The sequence below is a fragment of the Parasteatoda tepidariorum genome, chromosome 1 (genome assembly GCF_982258835.1).
Source record: "Parasteatoda tepidariorum strain Cologne lab strain chromosome 1, Ptep-v5.0, whole genome shotgun sequence".
NCBI lineage: Eukaryota > Metazoa > Arthropoda > Arachnida > Araneae > Theridiidae > Parasteatoda > Parasteatoda tepidariorum.
Genome location: NC_141755.1, coordinates 10,263,102 through 10,288,793, shown reverse-complemented (window position 1 = coordinate 10,288,793; position 25,692 = coordinate 10,263,102). Strand labels below are relative to the sequence as shown.

At 30.8% G+C, this 25,692-nt stretch overlaps 1 protein-coding gene across 1 annotated transcript; it reads right to left on the bottom strand.

The window, feature by feature from the left end:
• Window positions 1-21,515: 21,515 nt before the first annotated feature.
• Window positions 21,516-24,596, bottom strand: LOC147816275 (uncharacterized). The gene has a single exon (XM_087164316.1). The coding sequence runs from the start codon at window positions 24,594-24,596 to the stop codon at window positions 21,516-21,518; it is 3,081 nt and encodes a 1,026-aa protein (XP_087020442.1).
• Window positions 24,597-25,692: the final 1,096 nt, after the last annotated feature.

Below are 25,692 nucleotides of genomic sequence, written 5' to 3'. Positions count from 1 at the left end.
ATCAAAACATTTTCTTGGTTTCTTCTTTTTCTTCAGCCGAATCTTGTAAGCATCCAAGAAGGCAATACAAATAAATATGAAAACGTTAGACAGCCAGAAACGACGGAGAATAATAATAGCAATCTGAGATAATGACTGAACTTGAGTTTAAAGCGTCTTCTAGAAGAACTCGATGATGAAAGAAACTAATACAACAATCATATTAATATAAAAAATCTAACCGGATGAACATTCTGTAATAAAATAAAAATTATGTAACAAATATATTAATGATATTGTCATGACGACATAAAAACTCAACAAGTGAATTTATGAATTAATTCATGTTTAATTATTCATTTTCAAAATTAGCCTGATATTTTTTTACAAACATTCCTATTTTCAGAATTATTTCGCGAAATATTTTTCAAATTTAAACTGTCATAAATAGATTCCATTCATAATATTTACCGCTTCTATTCACAAAAGATAGTTCAATAATACTACAAAATGATATCACTTACTGAGCTTCCACCAAATATATCCAATATAAACTGAGATTTCATTTTTTTTCTCTCCCTAACTCCTCATTTTCTCCCCTTCTCCCATTATCAAAACATTTTCTTGGTTTCTTCTTTTTCTTCAGCCGAATCTTGTAAGCATCCAAGAAGGCAATACAAATAAATATGAAAACGTTAGACAGCCAGAAACGACGGAGAATAATAATAGCAATCTGAGATAATGACTGAACTTGAGTTTAAAGCGTCTTCTAGAAGAACTCGATGATGAAAGAAACTAATACAACAATCATATTAATATAAAAAATCTAACCGGATGAACATTCTGTAATAAAATAAAAATTATGTAACAAATATATTAATGATATTGTCATGACGACATAAAAACTCAACAAGTGAATTTATGAATTAATTCATGTTTAATTATTCATTTTCAAAATTAGCCTGATATTTTTTTACAAACATTCCTATTTTCAGAATTATTTCGCGAAATATTTTTCAAATTTAAACTGTCATAAATAGATTCCATTCATAATATTTACCGCTTCTATTCACAAAAGATAGTTCAATAATACTACAAAATGATATCACTTACTGAGCTTCCACCAAATATATCCAATATAAACTGAGATTTCATTTTTTTTCTCTCCCTAACTCCTCATTTTCTCCCCTTCTCCCATTATCAAAACATTTTCTTGGTTTCTTCTTTTTCTTCAGCCGAATCTTGTAAGCATCCAAGAAGGCAATACAAATAAATATGAAAACGTTAGACAGCCAGAAACGACGGAGAATAATAATAGCAATCTGAGATAATGACTGAACTTGAGTTTAAAGCGTCTTCTAGAAGAACTCGATGATGAAAGAAACTAATACAACAATCATATTAATATAAAAAATCTAACCGGATGAACATTCTGTAATAAAATAAAAATTATGTAACAAATATATTAATGATATTGTCATGACGACATAAAAACTCAACAAGTGAATTTATGAATTAATTCATGTTTAATTATTCATTTTCAAAATTAGCCTGATATTTTTTTACAAACATTCCTATTTTCAGAATTATTTCGCGAAATATTTTTCAAATTTAAACTGTCATAAATAGATTCCATTCATAATATTTACCGCTTCTATTCACAAAAGATAGTTCAATAATACTACAAAATGATATCACTTACTGAGCTTCCACCAAATATATCCAATATAAACTGAGATTTCATTTTTTTTCTCTCCCTAACTCCTCATTTTCTCCCCTTCTCCCATTATCAAAACATTTTCTTGGTTTCTTCTTTTTCTTCAGCCGAATCTTGTAAGCATCCAAGAAGGCAATACAAATAAATATGAAAACGTTAGACAGCCAGAAACGACGGAGAATAATAATAGCAATCTGAGATAATGACTGAACTTGAGTTTAAAGCGTCTTCTAGAAGAACTCGATGATGAAAGAAACTAATACAACAATCATATTAATATAAAAAATCTAACCGGATGAACATTCTGTAATAAAATAAAAATTATGTAACAAATATATTAATGATATTGTCATGACGACATAAAAACTCAACAAGTGAATTTATGAATTAATTCATGTTTAATTATTCATTTTCAAAATTAGCCTGATATTTTTTTACAAACATTCCTATTTTCAGAATTATTTCGCGAAATATTTTTCAAATTTAAACTGTCATAAATAGATTCCATTCATAATATTTACCGCTTCTATTCACAAAAGATAGTTCAATAATACTACAAAATGATATCACTTACTGAGCTTCCACCAAATATATCCAATATAAACTGAGATTTCATTTTTTTTCTCTCCCTAACTCCTCATTTTCTCCCCTTCTCCCATTATCAAAACATTTTCTTGGTTTCTTCTTTTTCTTCAGCCGAATCTTGTAAGCATCCAAGAAGGCAATACAAATAAATATGAAAACGTTAGACAGCCAGAAACGACGGAGAATAATAATAGCAATCTGAGATAATGACTGAACTTGAGTTTAAAGCGTCTTCTAGAAGAACTCGATGATGAAAGAAACTAATACAACAATCATATTAATATAAAAAATCTAACCGGATGAACATTCTGTAATAAAATAAAGATTATGTAACAAATATATTAATGATATTGTCATGACGACATAAAAACTCAACAAGTGAATTTATGAATTAATTCATGTTTAATTATTCATTTTCAAAATTAGCCTGATATTTTTTTACAAACATTCCTATTTTCAGAATTATTTCGCGAAATATTTTTCAAATTTAAACTGTCATAAATAGATTCCATTCATAATATTTACCGCTTCTATTCACAAAAGATAGTTCAATAATACTACAAAATGATATCACTTACTGAGCTTCCACCAAATATATCCAATATAAACTGAGATTTCATTTTTTTTCTCTCCCTAACTCCTCATTTTCTCCCCTTCTCCCATTATCAAAACATTTTCTTGGTTTCTTCTTTTTCTTCAGCCGAATCTTGTAAGCATCCAAGAAGGCAATACAAATAAATATGAAAACGTTAGACAGCCAGAAACGACGGAGAATAATAATAGCAATCTGAGATAATGACTGAACTCGTGTTAAAAGCGTCTTCTAGAAGAACTCAATGATAAAAGAAAATAATGCAACAAACAAATTAATATAAAAATATAACAGGATGAAGGATTTTATTTTCATTTTTGTCATTTTCTAGATTTCCCTCTTCCATTTATTTCATTTTTTTCCCCTCATCCCCGATTAAAGCTTCTTTCTCCACTCGCATTTTGTCTTCGAATTTCATTTCTTTTACCATTTTCAATCAGTAGTTTTTTTTTATGCAATTTTCAGATGCATCCCTTGAATTGATTATTATTCCGCTTATTTTTATTCCCCAGTTTCTGACATAGAAAAGGGGAAAAAAATCCCTATCCTTTTTGGATCCTGAGAAGACCGATAATTATTTCTTGATTCTGTTCCAATCGTGGTGTCATGTTAAATATTTTTTATTCATTTAAGAGTTGTTTTTTTTACTAGCAAACTAAACCTTTCTAAAATCTTAAATCTGACAGCTGACATTAATAAATGGAAGTTATCGTATAGCATTTGTGAACGTTTTGATTTTAATTGCGTGATTAATTGAAGTTTTGTTACTGCATAATTAAGTGGAAGTAATTCCAATTCCAATTTGAAAGCCATTTTCTTATGTTGATTTTTTTTTCATTTTCAATCAAAATGGTGAAATTATTGCCTTGCACTTTATAATTAAAAACAATCTCTGAAAAAATAAAGCATAATACGTAAAAAACTTTAATATTGTAGGGAATGATTTTTTTCATAGAGTTCTAAATTCAGTTATGTTATTAATTTTGAAATTATTTCCTTGTATCTTAAATCTCTTAAAAAATAAAAACATTATTATCTGGATTTGAAAAAGAAATGTTTGCAAACGTGAAATTCCAAACTCCCAGAGGCTCTGAATAAAATTCTTAAGGTTTTGAGTTCAAATCACACGTTAGACAGATGTTTTTCTTTTCATTCATTTGACAGGTTTCTAAAATATTAAACTGTCTAGATAATTTAAAGCAATTTATAATTGGATTAATTACTTATTAGAAAATGCAAAATTCATAATTGATTTGGTAGTTTATTTTAGGACCTGTATTTAAAATTTTTTCACTGTCTTGAATTATTAAGAATCATAAAATTTTCTTAAAACCAATAAAACTGGTTTTTAATGAAAAATAATTATAATATAAACTTTAAAAAGAAAAATCCTTTAAAAACTTTGCTAAACCATAATTAAAAAAACCAGCCATATTTAACTTCAGCTAAAACAAATTCATTGAAAAGGTAAATATTAATATTCGTAATATTTTCTATTTGATTTCTCTAGCCATTTGTTTTAATTTGTCCGCAGTTCCTTTTCTACTCGTGAAAATTTAAACTTTAAATTATTTATGTAAATAAAGAAAAGCAAAATATTTGTTTATTTACATTTTGCTACATCGAAAAGATGATTTAATTTTACTCTATATGATTAAACACTTATTGGAATATGCATGAAACATTTAGCTCCATAAAAAACCATTTAGTATTAAAATATATTCTTAAACAATTAATGAGATTTGCATTTTCAAAAATACCTGATCCTCGTTTCGCTTAAACCTTTCAACAGTAAAAATTTTTTACAACATAAAAAAGGTTCTAAAATATGATACGTCAGTCCAAGCTGAATATAAATTGAGTCGAAAGTATTTTCCAGTTCAATTAGGTATGATTTCCACGATAATTATTCAAGTTTGTACTATAATAAGGTTGGGGAAAATTTGAACAATAGTATGATACACTTAACAGTTTTGTTACTTTTATAACTTTTAAGAAAAAAAACTGTTAAATTTGCTTAAATAATGTAGTTTTAGAATCATTGCTTGGATCTTCAACTATAAAAGTTACAATCGTTAACCGAAGCTTATTGTAAAATAAATTGAAACAATTCTTATCTAAACACAACCTTTCTGTGTAAATTCCTGCAAAAACTTCTAGAAAACTTTACAGGAGCTGTGTCTGATAATGTATTACAGTACCATGAAAAGTATTAGAAATCAGTACCACTAAAAAGTACCACTAAACAATAGAAACTGCTCTACACTTTCAATAAGAGAAATAAAGTTGCAACGCACTGTTTTGCTTACAAACTCATATCTTCTCATTATGTTCCAAATATGAAAAATACATCCATCACTGTTCATTTGTACTTTGCCGAAAAATTTTTAATTGTAGCATCTTTGCTATGAATTTCTCAATTTTATTTGCTTCAACAAAGAAGTAAATATTGCTTGCTTAAGGTTAAAACAACGATGATATAAAGTGCGCATTCAAAATTCGCTTACACTTTATTACGGAACTTACTTGAACAATAATATCATGAAAATTAAACCTCCCTGAACTTGAAGATACGCTTGACTCAATTTATGTTAAGTTTGAACGGACTTATGGCTCTTTTTAACACCTTAAGTCTATAAAGTTCACTAAATTTGTGATGAAGTTGAAATTTCATACTATAATAAAGCTTATCAAAATGGTACTCTCGTAATTAAGCAGTTAAAATTATTACCGTTTATAGGTGCAAAAAATTTAAATATATCATAACTATACATGTTCCGACCTTTCTAACAGTTTATCTCAGAACTTTTTAATAGCAGAACAAATCATTGAATTTACTTCAATAATGCTGTTAATTAAAATAAAATTTTTAGAGGAATCATTGCAAGAAAGCATCACAGTTATCAATTTTTTGACTACACAATTTCTACTCGGAGGAAAAAAATATGGTCAAAACTATCAGCATATGGATATATTTAACTGGTTTCTGACTCTATAGAAACAGAAAAATGTTTGGTAATTTTTGCAGAAGTGCTTAGGTAATGATTTTATTAAAATTAAGAAAGAATTGTTGTTTTATAATATGTGCTAAAAGTTAGTAATTTTATTATGATACTGTAGCGTATCTACCACTACAAAATTACAACTACAATTCACTATAGTATATAAGACATGTTAACTCGACTCTATGTCGGGGTACCTTTTCATAGATGAAGATTGACAGTGTCGATATCTACTCTCCCCACATTGGTGACCTCCGGACGTGATGTGAACACGCCTACCTTGGCAGTAACGCCCACTTCGATCTGAGCACGCCTTCTTCGATGGATGGTCCACCGGAACAGTTGACTTGCTACTTGTGACTGCGATATTATCCACCTTCTGTTGCTACTCAGTCTCGATTAAAGGCAACGTCGGCCTGCATACACTAGACTGCTAAAAGCAACACAGGAGCGACTACGACCATGATCTTAATACTGCTTTCACGACTAATGTTCAAAGTCCGGTGACCTTAATCCAGCTCTCCCGGTCTGTCACAAATACAGAAACTAGTGTTATCCATGTATCGAATTCTATCACAGCTATAATTCTGGTGGGGGAGTACTGTAACGTATCTACCACTACAAAATTACAACTACAACTCATTAGTATGTAACGCATGTTAACTCGAATCTACGTCGGGGTACCTTGTCATAGATGAAGGTTGACATTGTCGATATCTACTCTCCCCACAATACTTTAAAGCATGGTACAAAAGTCATTTAATCTGTTAAATTTATGTATTATTTTTATCTTTCATTCAGTCAAATTTACTTTTCATTTTGTATTTTTTTATTAAAGGAGTGGTAGTTAGAACTATATTTTTGAAAACGAGAATTTTCGTTTAACCGTTACATAATGAACAGAAAAATTACCCAATGAATGGTTTATATACTGTATATTTTGGTTTTGTTAACCAGAAACGTTATTGCCCTACAGTAAGGTAATCTTTACAGATTTTTTTATGTTTAAACTAATCATTCTTTCAAATAAATGAAAGCATTTATCAATTTCCCTGTTAATATTATACTAAAAAACTACTGATGAAGTATTAAGTCCCATCTGGGGGTTGTATTTAGGATCATAAGAAATACCATATTATTTAACTCTGCATACTCTCTATATGAAATCCTGGTGCCATTTATTGTTTCCTTAGGAGATGAAGAAAAGATGCCCCTTTATTTTTTCGTCCCTCTTTTTTTAAATTGAGAGCGACACACAACGCTGCCCTTCTAGACAATTCTGATCATTCTTCGATCTCTATATTTCAGCTAATTTTAACCATGTTTCTGGCTCTATATGACCACCAAAAAGCTCGATAATTTTCTTCGAATCTCTTCGGGAATGATTTTCTTATTTTCTTAAAAAAATATAGGAATGTTATTACCATACAGTAAGATAATATTTCCAAATTATTTTCCCCTTCATGTATCGTTAACCAAGTCATTCTTCTAAATAAATGGAAGCAAATCATTTTAGTACACCAATTTTTCTGTCGATATTATACTCAAAGACATTTGATGAAGTTTAAAGTTCTATCAGAGATTGTACCTGATTATTTAGGGTCATAAAAGAACCATATTATTAAACTCTATGCAGTGTACCCTTTAATGTTTCCTTTAGAGATAAAGAAAAGATGCTCCATCATCTTCTCGTTCCATTTCTAAATTGAGAATGACATTCATCACCGTCCTTATAGACATTGCCGATCATTTTTCGACTGTTACATTTCAGCTATAGATCTCTTCTTCTGAAGCTCCTTTGTTCCAACGGAGAGGAAAATATCGCTTACTTAGATGGAAATAACGAAGTAAAAGAAAGATCATTTGTGCTCCTGTCTGTGCAAGACTTCCCTTCGGGAGGTTATGAGAAGTATTTGGTCACAATCGATTTATGTCCCTTTTGTAGATCATGGGAAATCCCTTTGATATTAAGCCTAGTTGATCTTGCGGGTTTTCAGTTTTGATTAAAAGATGCAATTTCTTAAAAGAAGTCTCAGTAATTAATGAGTATCTTGAGTTTGGTTAATTAGGAATAGAGGATTGAAATGCATTTTCTAATCTAATTATGGATGGTAATATTGAATTATTATAATTAATGCTTTATAAGTTTGAATCATTAAAATTTTGGAATTATTCTTTCATTTGCATTTTTGTAAAATTTTGTATCTTTGTAAAATTTAAATTGGAAACAGGCAAAATTTTAGTTCTGTTTTTAATTGAATCATGTTCGGCTAAAAATTGAAAAAAAGTACTATAAAATTTGTACTGAAACTTAAAAGAGTAATCGAATTGAATCAAATAGTTCAAATTTTTTGTAGAGCTCTGAGTACTTTAATGCAAGAAATATTTCTGAACGTTTCTGCAAAAATTAAGATCTGAGTTTCACTTACTTTTACTAACTCTTACTTTATATAACAATTATTAATTTAAATAATAATAATTTTCAACAAAAAGACACTGATTTTTAAACAAAAAATCTTATCATGAGCCACAATAAGGTACGGCAGAAGCCATTTTGACCACTCTCATTTTTATTGCTCTGCAATTAAAATTCACTCACTGAAAGTACTGAATAGTTCTGACTTTTCAAGATTTGATCCAATTCTAGCGCCTAGTAAGTCATGTATGCATTAGCGTCACAAAAAAGGGTATATAGAACCTTATTTCTAGAACCTTATATCTAGAATAAGGGGAGAGATCGGTCAGAGATGTCCGTACGGTGTGTTGGTTGGTATGTCCTAATCCCTAGTAGATTTGCGAATAATGTACTTTTTAGAAGGTATGAAGTACCCCAGTTTTATTCAAAAATCTAGGAAATTTCATTGTATCTTCAATTATTATTCACAGAGAAAACTAAACTCAATTATCTCAGAAACTGAAGTATTTGTGTAATTGAAAAGTCACTGTTCCGTTTAATCAAATATTTTCGTTAATTAAAGGAATAAAATACTATGAATTCTTATGACCAAGTCTCTAATATATTTTTCATCATTATTATATTTTAAGATTTTAGTTATCCGATTGATCTACTTACGAACAATATGGCAAGATCCAGATATGCCCTTTCAGATTTTTTTTTAGTTATACAGCATTGTTCAGTCTTTCTAGTGCTAATATCTAAACATCAATATATGAAATTGTATTAAAACTTAGTAGAACCCCAAGAAGCATTATTTAATTATCTGTATTTGTTCATTGAATATAATTATTTTCGACACGAAAATACACATGAGGCCTTTTTTGTATGCTTTACTTTTATTATAGAGATGTTCTTTAACAAAAAAGGTAGCATTTCTTTTCAAAAATTATAATAATAACGCCTATGGAAAATGCGAAGGCAGATTTGTTAAGTTTAGTTCCATTTTTAATGAATGCTGTAAAAGAACTTGCTTATGAAACGTAATATACATTATTTTGATATCGCTGCAAACAGCCATGCTGACGAGATAGAGATATATTGGGTAGACAGGTGAGTTCCAGCCTTTTTTTTTTTTAAATCTTCAAAATTTTAAAGTGAGAGAGCATTCTATAGACTCTTCCAGTTTTCTTGAAAAGTTGTTGAAATCGAAAACAAGGAGGTTTGGATAATACGCTGTAAAAAAACTGTATGTTCAAAATTACCAGAATGCTGTAAAATTTACCATGTTTTTGAGTCTCTTGGAAAAACAAAAAGCTCGGTAATTTTTACCGACGCACTTCGGTAATGAGTTTGGTAAAATTAACAATAAAACATGGTAGTTTTTTTTAAAAAAAGGATGAAATTTGGTAAAATTTGGTGATGCTAACCGTGGCATAAAAACCATTTATCCGGTTAAATTTACTTGTCAGTTTTGTATTTTTGATTAAATGTGCAGTAATAAGAATTATAATTTTGAAAACCAGAATTTCTTTTAAGCCGTTGCTTTATGAACAGAAAAATTACCAAATGAATTGTTTGAATGCCACATATTTTGTATTTTATTTCCAGAATAATTACTTGTTTTCATTGAAAATGGAATTACCATGCAGTACGGGGATTTCAGTAGAATCTTTTTCTCCACCTATAGTTAAATTTTAATAATCTTAAAATTAAGATTAATTAACTGGAACAAAAAAAAATATAGATTACAGTAGAATATCCTGATTCGAATGATAGTGTTAACTACGTCGAAGCATTTAATGACATAAAGCATGTTAAAAGTTTAAAAAAAAAATTTAGAAAGTCCATGTACTCAGCTTTTAACTAATAATTATAGAAACATAATATCTAAATGCAACGAAATTGTGGAATCAAATATATAGCACATGCAAGTTTTCTTTTCTATAATGAATATTTATGTGTTAAAATTCTATGGAATTGGTGCATAAACTTTCTAGAACACTCCTCATCAGTGCCTTATTATGCAGAGAGTGTTACTACAAACACAACGTATCTGTCATATGCAACATTGTATATGATTTATTAGTTAGAAGTTATTATTTATTTCAATCTATTACGTCAGATCTATTGCCACAAGCACTGTTGATAACAATTTTGTAATATCAATCAAAAACGAATTTATCAATCATTGTGAACTATTTACGTTGATAATGTTTAGGCAGTGGTATGCAGGGAGGCGTATGAATCTCCAAGTATTCAGCCAACGGGAGCATTATTTTTGTCCTTCAGACAAAATTTATTACAAATTACTTTTATTTTGAAAAAATGTTTTTCAAAAGCTAAATATTTGATTTTTCCAAAATATTTTATCAGGAATAAATTATGATTTTCAACAAAAAAATTAATATTGAAGGTTTAGGTTTCAAAACTTAAATATTCCTTTTAATTAAGAAAAATATAATAGGACTTAGTTGGAAATAAAGAAAAATTTCAATAGCGTTTACCAATATATTAACGCGAAATTGAGTGTAAAGTGTTGACCTAGAATTTTATAAATATGCATTTCTTTTTTTTAAACAATATTGTTTTCCTTTTCATTGTGCCATATTTAGAGATTACACTCTTTGTAAGGAAGTCTAATTAAAGAATTAGCTTAGCGCATTTTTTAGGCACTCCCTGTCAAGCTACGTGTATTTTGCAGAAGTACTCGTATTGTGGCAATGCGAAGCTCTCTATTAACAAATTGAATTAAATAAAAACTTGATTTGGTATTACTTGATTTTCACGGTGACCGCGATAAACCGCCAAATCGTGCAACAACAAAAAAATTGCCTAAGTAAGAGTAATCATACGCAGTTTTACTTTCGGTTCCATTTAGGCTTTGCATTCAAACCACGTGACATAGTATTTTTTTTCTCATTTAAGCATTGAAAAAAAATGACGATTTTTAATTCACCGAGGAATGAGGAAGATGCCGTTTCGTTTTTACGGGAAAGAAGTTATACCTCGCTTTATCGAGTATGCGTAAATGGACACGATATAAAACTCTATGTAAAGAGAAGATTGTAGAGGTGCAATGTTAAAAGTTGTCAACAAAAAAGGAGCTATTCATATGTTAGGAACAGAAGTAAAAGATGAGCGACTGGTCATCTTCCAGGGTCTTATCTTGCTGAATTCATGTGGCGAAAATCCAATGGGAAAGACAGGCCCTTTGATTTAATATTGAAAACAATCGAGGAGATGTGGAAGCTGCAAACTATATGCGAGTAGTGAGATATCTTCAAGTGAAGTAGTGTGGGTATCTCGATCCTAATTGGTTGCTGAAGCGTGGCATTTGTTTACGTTAGCAACTGTTCTTTTCCTTGTTTCGAGAAAACTAATCCTGTTATGTATCAATTCTCTTCAGTGACTCATTATGAATTCTATCACAAAGATTATTTCTCAAAGATTTCAATTCTTTCACTATGCATTTACATAGAGACTTAACGAAAAATCAAGCATGAAGCCATGTGAAACATAATCAAACTAATTATGCATGGAAGTTGCTAGTTATACGAAGCAAAAATATATCTCGGCTACAATAAAATACGTAAGCTAGTAATAAATCTAAGTTAAGTAAAAGAAGTATACGAAAAATAATTATATTTCAGCTAATTTGATGTGCAATGCGGCTAAGTATTTAAATAACTTATAGTTAATTAACATTCCAACTTATATAGAAGAACTTAGCTCAACTTTAATACTCCATTTTGCCGATAAAGATTAGCTGGTGTTGACGTCATAGGTCACATGTGTGGGTATGGGAAATCTTCTTCTTGAAGTGCAAGCACCCAATTCTAGTTTGGCATCGTTTTAGCAGCGGTAGCCGTGGAAATCGAGAAGTACCGTTGATTTGTTATGGCTAAAAATTAAATAAACTTTAAATAATTTTGCAATATTTACTTAGAACATTGTAACTTTTTGTTTCATATCATATTACACTGTGAGTCACTGGTCACTGACGCGGCCTAAGCGGAAAGTTCAAAGTTCTTTACCGATAACTGACGTAGAGCTCAAAATCTTCTGAATAAAAGTTAGCTAGTGAATTGTGTTTTATTTGAATATTTCACCTAGAGTAACATGTACTTATCTCTCTGAAATGGAAAGCCTTTAACACATATTTATTACACGAAATTCAGAACGTTATTAAAGCTAACCAAATGCTGATAAACAACGGTATAGCATTAAAATGGAAATATTATGGTCTAGATATCGCCTATCATACTAACTTTCCTTAATTTGTTAGAACGTTGTCATTTATTTCGTTCACTAAAACAGATCGGTTGGTATTCAGATGATAATTAACATAACAGAAGGAGAGCATGGAACGAAAGCTCACTCCCCTAACAGAGCACGGAAAATGACAGACTGAGTTAAACCACATTGATTCACTCAAAGTTCAAGATGCAAATATGTAAGGAAGCACCGACATTGAAAATGCAAACAAAGATGGCTAACGAAGGCCTTTCCAGTTTGATTTAAATGAGTTGGAGCTGAGTTGAGGTGTCCTACTACTTCTGCTCGCAATCAACGATTTTAGAAGGAATTGCTGCAGGGTCTAATCGTTCTTGAAGTTTGATTTAGCGTTATTCAATGAATTCATTGGAAGGATACCCTACTGCCACTCCAAGTTTATATTTCAAAGACACTGATTTTAAATATGTATGAGTATTGGTTATATCTAAAAATATTTGTATTCAAAGTGTAAAGAGTGAGTTGAGAACAGCTTTAATGAATTATGGTTTAGTGTTTATTTTCAAAAATGTTAGAAAAATTAATGTAGCGCCTTTTGCCGGATGGTCTAACTGAACTGAAAATGGTGCTATTTTATTTTAAAAAAGTGTTTTTATAATAAAACAGAAAATGTTATTTTTGATAATAATATGAAACTCGATTGTAATGCTACACTTATTGCAATCTTTTTAAACCCTTTTAAAAGCCTAAATTAATGTTTGAAGAGTGCAGAATTTGTATATCACTTTTGAAATCATCATTGACATTTTGTGACCAATTTGATGAAACTCATTTACGGTGTTCCTTATAACATTTTTTTATTTATCAATATTCTGAATTGGTAAAATGCTAAGAAATGAATTGAGAGTTTCATATTTGATAAAAAAAAAAATAAAGAGAAGTTTGCATCTGTAACGTAGATTTTTATGCCTATCCAATCATTAATTTTTATATATTCTGTTGATACTAAGTAAGGGGATTGAAGATTGATATAGACCCGCATGATGCGAACACCACACATATTTGTATCATTAGATATTCAATAGAAGTATGCAAAATTTTTAGAGCTTTATAAGATTAATTACAAAATTGCCTATTTAAAATTTCAAAAAAATTCGTTAAAAGCTGTGCAAGTTATATGTATTTAAGCTAGTTCTTTTATACTGTGCATGCATTGATAAAACTTTAAAAGTTTTTTTTCTTCATAATTTTGTAGTGAATTGTATTTGGCAACTACTAAAAATTGATTTGAATACCTCAGAAAAGTAAAAAGTATCAAGTAATTTCCTCAATGGTTTTTGTACTTATTAGGTAATTTTGACGAATTTTATTCTGTATCAAAAGACAAAATATAATTGCAAAAAAATAATATCTTACTAAAATTTTACAGAAACTAAACTTTGATGGTATAGTATAGAGAAAGAGAACATGCAAAAGAAAACATACTTTTATAGGGGTGATCCCCCTCTATTTTTCATGAATCTTGTTCAATAGTACAAGATGAATATGCGGATAACCCCTTATAGTTTTGAGCTTTCCTTTAAAATTTACAAATATTTACCATTTAGAAAGTCGCTTGGAGCCTTTTAAAATTTTAAGATACACAAATAAAGCTTTTATCATTAGTTGCCAAAGACGATCCCCTATAAAATTATGGAAACACTCTGAAGAGTATAGAAGAACTAATTTAAATTCTCATACTTTGCTTAGTTTTCAATGAATTTTTGGAAATTTTAAATCATCAATTTTGTAAATAATCTTAAATTTCTATTAAAATTTTGTTTAATTTCATAGAATATTGAAGTTACAGCAAAAAAAAAAGTCAAACAAATTTAATTTCTTATAAAAATATCCATATCTCCATAAATATTTACTCTACGTTTACGGAACTTAATATAAAATACATTGACTAAATAATAATAATTAAAAATAATGACTAAAAATAAAAAGTAAGGACATTTATGAAAAATAATGACTAAAGTAATTGATGCACGTTACTAGTTAATGGCTTGATTTTTTGGCATTGGTTGATCAAATATACTTTTTTTTCTTTCTTAATTCATTGTAGGTCTTCCAAACCTCTGAAAGCTTTAAATCTTATTCCTAGGTACGAAAAATCACATGAACTAAACAGTTTTAAAGTTATAAACTAACGCTGTTTTTCAAAGCTCTGACATCAACGAAAATAAAAATAGTCATAGTTTAAGTTCCTTACACTTAACGCAATGCGATGACTTATATATAATCTTGCAGCGAAAAAATTGGGTTTTATAACAGACAAATAACTTAAATATTTTGAAAGCTACTATTTTTTTTAAAAAAATTGCAAATTTGGCACCATTTGTTTCAACTAGATGAAAATTATCAAAATCACTCCCTTATTCCCAGTTCTTGCAAATTTTTATGAATCCAGATAGTGCAGCATTGGAATAAGTTTTAAAATATTAAAAAATTAGACCAAAAACGCTTTTCATTTCCACGAAACTGTGGCTTTTTCCCCTCCTTTAATTCTTGCAATATTTTCAAAATAAGTGTAGACAGCGCCATACCTAACAGTCATGAGTAACAAACTCAGAGCTTGTTATGAAAATAGCATATTATTCGCTAAATAGTATAATTTCTCATTACGGAGCCATCGAAAAACTGACTTAACAGGAATTTTAATAACATGAATAAGATTTTGTTGCCCAGTATCCCAGAAGACTTTCGCATGAAGAAAGAACCGGCGTATCTTGAATTTTGCACTTTTTCAGTTGAGGGTAAATTTCGGCGAATTTAAACTTTATCTGGCATCAGAAAATCTAGAATTCACTGAAAGTAAGAGACGTCAATGTAGTACAGTGCTGTTTATGTGTTGATTCACAAAAATACTCGCTCACATACAGAGAATTTAACAAAGACATTTGATTCAGATGTTTCGTTGAGAGGTGCTTCACCTTCCAACCTTTACTTTAACCTTACTCTTCATGACTTATTTATTATTATTTTTTTTTTTTGTATTTTTCCACAGACAAGGACATAAGAACAGCTTTTATTCCAAGTTGCTAGATTTCTATGATAATGTCCGCAAAAATTTATATTACGCGATGAAAAGGGATAAAATTCTATTAGTAGTTGAACTACTGATTCGTTTGCAGTAAAGTTTCCTTGGTTATTATGTTTCGTTTCATTTTATGGAGATATGGGAAACGTACTTTTTAAATCAGTCTCGGATATACAATTTTTTTAAAAAAATTCTTTCTGACAAGAATTTTAAATAATTTTTATATTAATGTCATAGTATAACACCGGTTAAAACACGTAAATGGAAACGGATTGATCATGTTCTACGTAAACATGAAAAAATTAAAGTAAGACAAGCTGAAAACAATAGGAAAGACATGAAGAGAGGCAAAATATCTGGATCCAAATACATTCAGATGAAAAGCTATCATAGAAGCCTTGTGCTCCAATCCAGAGTAAAAATCAATATGTATCGTATTACATCATGTATATATTTAAAACCCATCCAATCACTGTAAAATGAAATTTAAAACTGATACAAATAAAATAAATTGAATTAATTACACAATGCGAAATGATATAAGTCTATTATTATAAACATGATATCCAACATAAAAAAATATTTAAAAAATAGGTTGTATGAAAAATATGTTGTTTGTAACTATATTTCTTATTTATTTCTTCTCCATTTTCTAAATAGTTAGCAATTTGTTCATTTTTTAAACTCTCTTGTCTAATAAATAACCCTTGCCTCATTTACTTCTTACGTCAAATAAATTTTAAACATTATGCACATCGTATCATCAAGCCAAATAAATTCTTTAACTATTAGTATACTAAACTGCAATAAGATGAATGTTCTACGAAATTAATTAGAGTTATAAGAGCTAAATTAAATGTTATTGAAAAGCTGCTTTACTTACATCTGAGTCTAATTATGCCGGTTTATTCTACAAAGCCATTTCTTTAAAACAATAAAATTTTTACAGACATTTTAACTAAATGATTCGTAAATTAAAATATTATGTACTTGTTATGAAATACTTTCAACATACTAAGCATTTTGCTAATTCAGTTGTTAACGTAAGCCCCAATAAAGTGTAATAATATTTACACTAAGATGTAAAATATACACTCGTTTAAATAATTAATTAAAGAAATTTAAGTGCTTCATGTTAAAGGGTTTCTTTGTTGTTGAGAACATACGGTATCATAAAAATGACTCTTCGTGATTAAGGATTTATGTACACAAATTATACTTTTGGAATTTCTACTTTATTAAAAATACCAGACTGTTTAGCAGAAATCTGTTACAAATTAACTTACAAGAAAGTCCCACTTATTAAATATAAGGGAGAGTTGAGAAAAATTAGAGCCACTAATTTTTGTCTAGACTTTTGTGCGTTTATTAAGAATCACATGAAACTAGTTGCAGACAATCTTTATGCTATTTAGTGACGAATGAAAGACAAGCTGAGTTATTTATTCGTTAATGTCAAGGTTTTCGAAAAATTGCATTAGCAAAGTTACGATATTTATACAATTCAATGCCCTAGTTTGTCATTGATTGAATATTTATTTTAGATAATTCTAATATTCATTTTTCTTCTTTTGCTATTGTTTTAAATGGTTGAAACATGTTTTACATTAGATTTGAAAGATTACAAACTGTTTTCTCTTAAATAGGGCAACCAGATAAAGCCAGTTACTTTGTCAAACTTAATCAAACGAAAAAAACGGGTCAAATTATCGTACAGTATGATAGTGATATTTCTGGTAAATGGAGCATAATTTTGGTTAATGAAGTAATAAATAAGTTGATTATGCTAGTTGAAAACCGTAGGTTGATTATATTCTTGATTTTGTTTTGTAAGTTTCTTGGTGCAGTAGAGTCATATTATAAATTTGTTGATCAAGATCATTTTTTCTCTACACTTTATATAATTGGTTATATCCGTCCAAGGGGGATAAAACTGGATATTTAGTTGATCTCAATAAAATAGTTAATTTGCGACAGTTTTAATTCTTTATATAATTTTTATTTTTGGAGATAATGGGCTTATTTATCATTGAAATAAAAATTTAAGCCATTATGTTCGCAGAATGACTTAAGGGAAAGAAAAAAAACCTAACGGTATGGTTTTGTCCTGCTCTCCCCTACACATTAAAATGGAGTCATTCTAATTTGTAAGGTTTTTATAACTTATGTTATATGGTTTACAACTATGCACATTATGTAAAAAAACGTTTTCCTTGGTTAAATCGAATTCAACATCTACAAATGTCTGAAATATTCATAAATTTAATCCGAATTCGACATATATATTAAAAAAATATCATATCATCATCAGAAGTGGTCAAAATAAGTATCAATAAACTTTATTTGATGGTAATAAATTCGATTTTTAGGGGTTGAAAAATGACTGGAATTTGCAATGTTATGAAATATAGAGCTTAAGTTGAGGACGGGGTGTTCTAATGAGTGAAATTGTGGTGGACAGTTCTATTGCATAATATTTCATCGAAATTACATTTTCATTTCAAAATACTATTAGCACAATTTCTGTTAGACATTTTTGAAAGCATTACTTCAAGCTTTATTTTTGTCAGTTAGTTTAATAATAATGTTCAAAATAATATATAAAGTTTGAAATTTTGTAAAGAAAATAGTAAAATTTTAATTATAAAATGAAATAAAAATAGATGATTATACGGAATATGAGGAGAGAATTTCTAAAGAGCTCTTACTTTATGCACTTAAAAATTAACTAATAGAATGTTAAGACTAAACCAAAAGAATTGTCGATTTAAAGAGTCCCATATGATCAATTCAATTTCTCTTTATTTGACATCCTTCCAAAAACCTAATTTATTACCCATAATTTTTCAAGAATGTGACAGTCTAAGCCTACTGTGTTCCTCAAAAGAACTCTTGTTACAAGAGTCTGAAAAGGCAGTTTGTTTCTCTTATTACGTCACAAAAGAGCATCAACACGCCAAAAGAATACCAGTTCTGACAGCTATATTTTAGTTTCTTCTGTCCGATAACAAACCTCCTTCTCTCTTTTTGACAATTTTTTTTTCCTGGAGATCCTCCTCACCCACTTCTCCCCTATCTGTTTAGTATTGTTTTCAATAGAAGAAATGTGGGAGACATAGAAAGAAAATAAGAGGAAAGAGGAAAAAAAAGGCTGGAACGACGACCAACAAAAGCACAAAAGGTTTCTTAAGAAAACAGCGATTCCACCGCCAGCCCAGGGATAGGCCTGCCCTCCTTTCCTTACAGTTACTGATCAATGGCCCAATTAAAGCTTCGAGAAAGAAGAAAAAAAGGAGGATTTGGGATACTGCAGCTTCTCTTCTTCTTCTTCCATACTTTTATTTGCTGTAGGTCTCTGTCCGGCAAAAGGAGAGCGCAATTTTCGCTCATGACGACTGTTGTCTTTCAACTGTGGTCAGCTTCCTTTTCCACAATGTTGTTTCATCGGATTCAGTTCTCCATGGCAATTGATTTTTCTAGTTTTTTTTCTCTTGTCTCATTCTTCTTATGCTTAGATGCCCAACAGATTGGATTCCTTAAATTTTTCTTTAACTTCCTTTGGAATGTAGACAATACTTTTGCTCGCTAATAGAACAGATCAATAAGTACATGTGGATAGAACTTATGTACCTAACAAGTTATTTTATCAAAAAAAGTAGGACAAAAATGTAATTTTTAAAAAAATTAATAAATTCTAAATTCACTTGTTGAGCATGTCTGGTAACTTTTTTTCGAATTTTATTGAATTTTATTCAACAAAAAAAAATTAATCTGGTGAACATTATTATACTGCCCTTTAAACGGTAAATTTAGTTTAATAGGTTATTTTATCAAATATTGCTTTATCAAAGAAACACAAAAATGGACAATTTGAAAAATAAGCGAATGTTTGTTTCAAGCACAATTCGTTGTAGAGGACAAGCCTGATACTAAGTCTACTTCCGGTTTCTAATATTCCTACTTAAAAATCATGTTACATGGAGCAACGGTAAGAATATTTTGCAACAGGTAATAGTAAATTTTTTTTAACATTTAAACAAGTTGCACACACATCCTCTCTACGTGGTTGCCTTCCAAAACTCATTTCGTTTTAATTACTATAATAGCAGCAAACTCCATTTATTTTTCTGCTGTAATAGCAAAGATAAATTAAGTGCGAGTAGAAAGCTTTCATATACCTCGAAGCAAGCCTCTAGAAGAGGCCAACTAAAATGTATTTTTATAAAAGCAACCTCTCTTTTACAAACCAGATAAAGAAGAGGTTTGAGAGGTTGTGAAAGAGGAGACTTTTTTTTTTCACTCGTAAGAATTACCTCTTTCCACTCTTGAGAAACCCACATATCTTGTTTATGCAAGATGATAATTATTGAGCTAAATCAAGAAGTAAACAATTTTGATGATTTTTGAACCATGAATAAGTAAAAGCAGAAGTTCAGTGGTTGAATGCAGGGCATGTTGGGACTATTTTTTTTGTTTATTTTATTTTATTGATTTACTACTATACATATTACGAGAGAGATTTAATTAAGTGTAGTAATAGGTACTACTAGTATTGCGATAACAGATACTATAAGTATTATGATTATAGATACTGTAATAAAAGATTTGCATGGCTACCGGTAATGAAGTTGTACACTTAAATATTCAGGCAACTTGGTAGGTTTTACCATATTTTATTCCTGTTCAATATAAATATCAAATCTAAATTGAACAACAGTCGTGAATGCTGTCATTTAGTTCCACGAAATAAACTCTTAATGAAATAAAGTGTATACTAGTTGAGCCACGACACTTTGAGCACGCGTAGCCGTCAGCTGCATCCTACAGTTAAATTCGGATACGATCTTACTTTCTTTGTCATAGACCTACGAGGTCTCTATAGTGGGGTCCTCTTGCGCATCGAAGAAGCTTGACTATTTCCCACAAATACATTTTTTGATATCAGTGCAAACTATTAATTTTTTCTAGATTTCCTTCCAGAATTAGTGAAATTCATTACAATTAACTAATACAATTAAATAGAGCTTGAATTGCGTAATTTTCTAAAATAGGTTCACTATTAGACAGAGTTTATTAAATGTGTACATCAATATTAATTAAGTTTATAATTGTACAAAATTATTTAATTTCTATCACTTGAATAAATTAAAAAATATTCCCTAATTACTTAATTATGGAACTCTATTGAAAACAAGTACTTGTCAAACTGTATCAATTACTAACAAAAGAACTTCCTTGAACTTAAACAATACTGACGAACCAGTAATTAAAATAACCAGTTAAATGCATAAATTTCAAAATTACGTTCATAAATTAATTTACTCGTGTTGCAATTTCATATCGAGTTTTCCTGAATTCATTTTCAGTTCGAGAACAGAACCAACAACTACTACAGAAAAGCACTCGACAGTTCATATACAACGAACCAATGGACTACACAAATGCAATGTAATATTGTAGGTATTTTTAGTCAGACATAAGACCACATTTATTTTATACTAGCCGCTTAAGGCGGCCAGCTGTCCGCCACGCTAAAGGTTTTCACAAATAAAGTTTTTTAAAACATAGCAGGAAATTTGAAGATTAGTGGACAATTAAAGTGTTCCTGTCCTGCAACGTTGTCTTCATACCCAGTTCTGCTGCAGATGTGTTATAGCTCTTGAGGATGTTTGAAGATGTAACTTTGCTATGGTAACCTAAGGCCTATGGTAACCTAACCTATAATATAACTATCAGGTGGAGACTTTTTTTTTAAAAAAAAAAGGCCTCAGAAATTGTAAAAGCATACAAAAGTTGCTTTCGAAATCATCATTGGCCAATAGCTGAAAATTACAGCGCAGTTAATAAGATATTTAAGAAACAGCAATAAAATATTCCTATTTCTTCCTAATTTTCCCCTAATAAAATATTAATATTCCTATAACTTCCTATTCTTGTAAAACTTCTTTATAAACAATATTTTTAGTTTTTCCATTTGGTGCGAATAAGTATAAGTTCTTTTCTTCACCAACTCTTGAGCAGCCAACATAAAGCTGTCCATGTGAAAAGCAAGGCTTCTGCAAGTCAAGACCAACGACTTTTAAAGATTGTCCCTGAGATTTATTTATACTCATCGCAAAACTAAGTCGAACAGGAAACTGAAGTCGTTTAAACTGAAATGGATTGTCTGAAGATATGATGGGGATGCGAGGAATAAGCACACTATTTCCTGTTGACTGTCCTGTTATAATCATCGCTTCAATAACATTAGGCATCAATTTTTTCACAATCAATCTTGTTCCATTACACAATGCAGGTGGATCCAAATTTCTTAAAAGCATAATTGGTGCTCCAATTTTCAATTCTAATTTATGTGCAGGCACTCCAGGTGGTTCCAATGAGTTCAAAAATTCTGTCGGATAGTTGACAACTTGATCTATTTCCATGACAGCGTCCATCGACTTGTAAATTTCCAGAGCACCGGGTAATTTTTTTAAAAGTTTGTTATTTATCACGTTAACAATATCATTTGTTGGAGAAAGGATAGCTCTTTCACATAGCCATTGAGGGTTGCAGTAATTTTCATGAATATTAGGAAAAACCATTTCTTTGAGTTCGTCGGTTGTAGCAACACGATTTCCAATATTTTTCACATCTATAAGCCCTTCTTTATCGCCACTAATATCACCATTTCCAAGTCTTAGAAGATTGTTGGCAAATTCCTGAGCAAAGACTTCTCCTGTTAAATGAACTCGCATATTTGTTTTCAGCCGCAGTCTTTGAACATTTGTCCAAATGTAAGATGACTTTATACATGCATGTATTTCATCTGCCTTTGTCCCACGTTGTATTACGGGAAGTGTTTGTCGAAAATCACCAGATAAAACTAAAGTTACACCACCCATACACTTGTTGTTTTTTAAAAGGTCTTGCATAGTGATATCCAGGGCTTCTAAAGCAGCTTTATGTGACATAGTGCACTCATCCCAAACTATTAGTTTACATCTTCTTAGAACATCAGCTTTGTGTGAGCTTCTGGAAATATTGCAGGTAGGATGCTCGACGGTTGATAAATTTAAAGGTAATTTAAACACTGAATGAGCTGTTCGTCCACCAGACAAAAGAGTTGCAGCAATACCAGAGGATGCAACAGCAAGTGCAATCTTATTTCTTTGTCTCACTTTTGCTAAAATCAGATTTATGAGATAAGTTTTTCCTGTTCCACCAGGTGCATCCACAAAAAATATTCCACCGACGTCATTAAACACAGCAAATAAGATTTTCTCCAAAGCTTCCTTCTGGTCTTGAACCAGATTTGGCTCATTCGAATCAATGTATGATGTCATTTCATCTGTATTGTAATTTGTTGCCCTCAAAATTTCTCTGTTTAAGTCAATGGTATCTGTTTGTTGTGGCAAAGGAAGTCCATAAGTTTTTAAACCAGAACCACCCAATTCTTTGACCTTGTTTTCAAGAAGAATTAATGCCTGATTGAAGATGGCATCATCATAATTTAAATCCATGTCAGTACTTCTAATCCTGGCCTGGTGCAAAACATCTTCAGCCATATTTTCTCTTTGTAAATTCCACAATTCCAGAGGGTTTGCAATAGAACATGTTTGCAACATAATTGCAAATAAATTACGCAGCATTTCAGGTGATCGAACAACAGCAGCTTCTTCTAGCGTGCTTTTCCAGTGCGAGTCATCTTCAAGAAGTCCTCTTACCTGGCAAGCCTGCTTAAATGTTTCGCATTTTATTTCTCCAAAAGTCTTTAAGTCATTGAAAGATGTAGGTCCGTGCACCTCATGAAGCAGCAGTCGAAGATGAAAACATTCGGAATTGTTAGGATGAATAGTGTAGACGCGACCAAGTGCATCACTTGATTTAATTCCTGGGTCTTCAGATACTGTCTGACCAGATTTCCGCCGAACCCACTTTTTGCTGCTTGCAGACCATGTATAATACTTTGGCAACTGATTATACAACAAAGTGCGAGCAAAATCATCGTTTTGACATAAGCTAAAAAAAGAAGTAAGTGTTGTGGCTGGTGGAGCTTGAGCTCTTTCCCGTGCATTTTCTGATGTGAAGTAAACTCGCTGGCCATTCTCTAAGTGTACACTTAAATGAACAACTGTTGGATGCCTTTCATGTATAGGGAAACCCAAAATACGCCACACTGCCTCATTGCTACTGATGTATCGTCCTATTTCATAATGCTGTACTTCATCATGCACACTTTCGTCGTTGGCAATGTTAAATACAGCCATATCAGATCCTTTGTTTACGTATTTGCAAACATATTTTATAGATTTTATCGAATTACAAAATTCCACATTAATATGGGCATTAAAAGTTTTTGACAACAATGGACAAAAAGGAACTACCCATCTATTATCAATAACAATATCAGAACTCCGTACTTTTTTAACTGTCGTATAACCACCATCCTCTGGACTCTGTCGACGATACAGGGGATATCCATCTTCCCCTGTTTGTGTTTCTTTCAAAAAATTTCGAGGATACCTCTTTGTACATTTTCCATCTTTCATGCAAGGAGACTGTTGATTCAGGATCCCACAAGGGCCATGTATCATTTGCGTCTTAATAACATCATGCAAAACTGGATCAATTTTTGGATCTGGTATTTCTGCACTTATTACATTATCTATGCTATGAACATGGATTTTTTCATGCAGCCAAATTAAGATATGAGCATGTGGGAGACCACGTTTTTGCCACTCTATTGTGTACATAAAACATTGAACAGAGCCAAATACTTTTCCTTTGTTGATGAGAATCATAAGAGCTCTTAGTTTAAGATGAAAAACTCTTGCTAGCAAATCATGTCGATCGTGACTTCTCTGCCTAGGCATTAATTCATTGGTAACCTCCTGCCACTGAGGATTACAGGTGAATGTAATAAACAAATCAGGCTTCCCGTAATTTCTAACATATGTCATCGCATCTTGAGTTCGCTCATGCATGTAGCGTGGACCACCAGTAAATGTAGAAGGTAAAATTACCATTTTACCTATGGTATGGAGTACGCTGAACACTCCCGTCTCTGTTTAGGGCATCCTTGAGATGAACATACTCTTCAACACGTAGTTTCTTCTGGTTCAAGCGTACAAACCTCAGTCGCTCAGATTCAATTTTTGCGAACATGTCCACAATAAATTGATTAAAAAGTTCCTTGCATCTCAAAATAATATTGAAATTTGCAGCTCGAAACATAATTCGATAGGCATAAAAATCCATTGCTGAAATTTTCTTAGAAGTCGGGAAGCCAGTAGTTGGGTTTACTTGCCTTAGTTCAAAATGGTAGCCGTCTTCACCTTGCCAGAACATCAAAGGATACTGCAATGCATCATATGCTCGGTGTGTTTCTGCAATTTTTTTTAATTTCATTACTTTTTAATTCCAATACTATATCTCTGCTGCTGTATACATCACCTGCAAGAATAACTGCCACCTCCGATGTATTTGGAGCATTAAATCGTCTTTCATGCTGACCGACAGGTGTTTTATCTGCCTGAATTATAACTTTTAATTCAGGAGTCATTTTCTCCATGGCCAACTTAAAACTTCTCACGTAATTATTGTGTTCATGCAACATTTCTTGCAAACTTGAAACTAATGCTTGTTTTACTTTCAAAACATTCCTGCAACGTTGTTCGGATTGCTTTTCCTGATCACCTACAAAGTATAATTGAAGAAAATTTGGCTTATCATTTATTTGTGGTTGTAGGCTTCCTATTCTGTGGTACACTTGTCCCTGAACTTTGAAAGTAGGCATAAAGCCTTGTTCCCGAATTTCACTCCCAGATCCAAATCATGTCATCTGAAAGCATGAATTGTATCTTCTGATGTTACTCTGAAAATGTACTGTTTCAATTGAAGAATCTGTTAACAATGCCAGTAGAGGTTCAGGAGGTGTTTGAAGTTCACATAGCTTAATTTTTCCATTGCTACAACACATACTTGGTGTTTCACCTTTCCATTTTAATGCCTAGCAAGAAATGCATTCTGTTGCCATTCCGCCAATTTCTATCAATGGATCTGATGCATAACATAAAGATGGGTTGTACATAAATGCAGAGTTTTCCTTGTCTTGCCACAAAT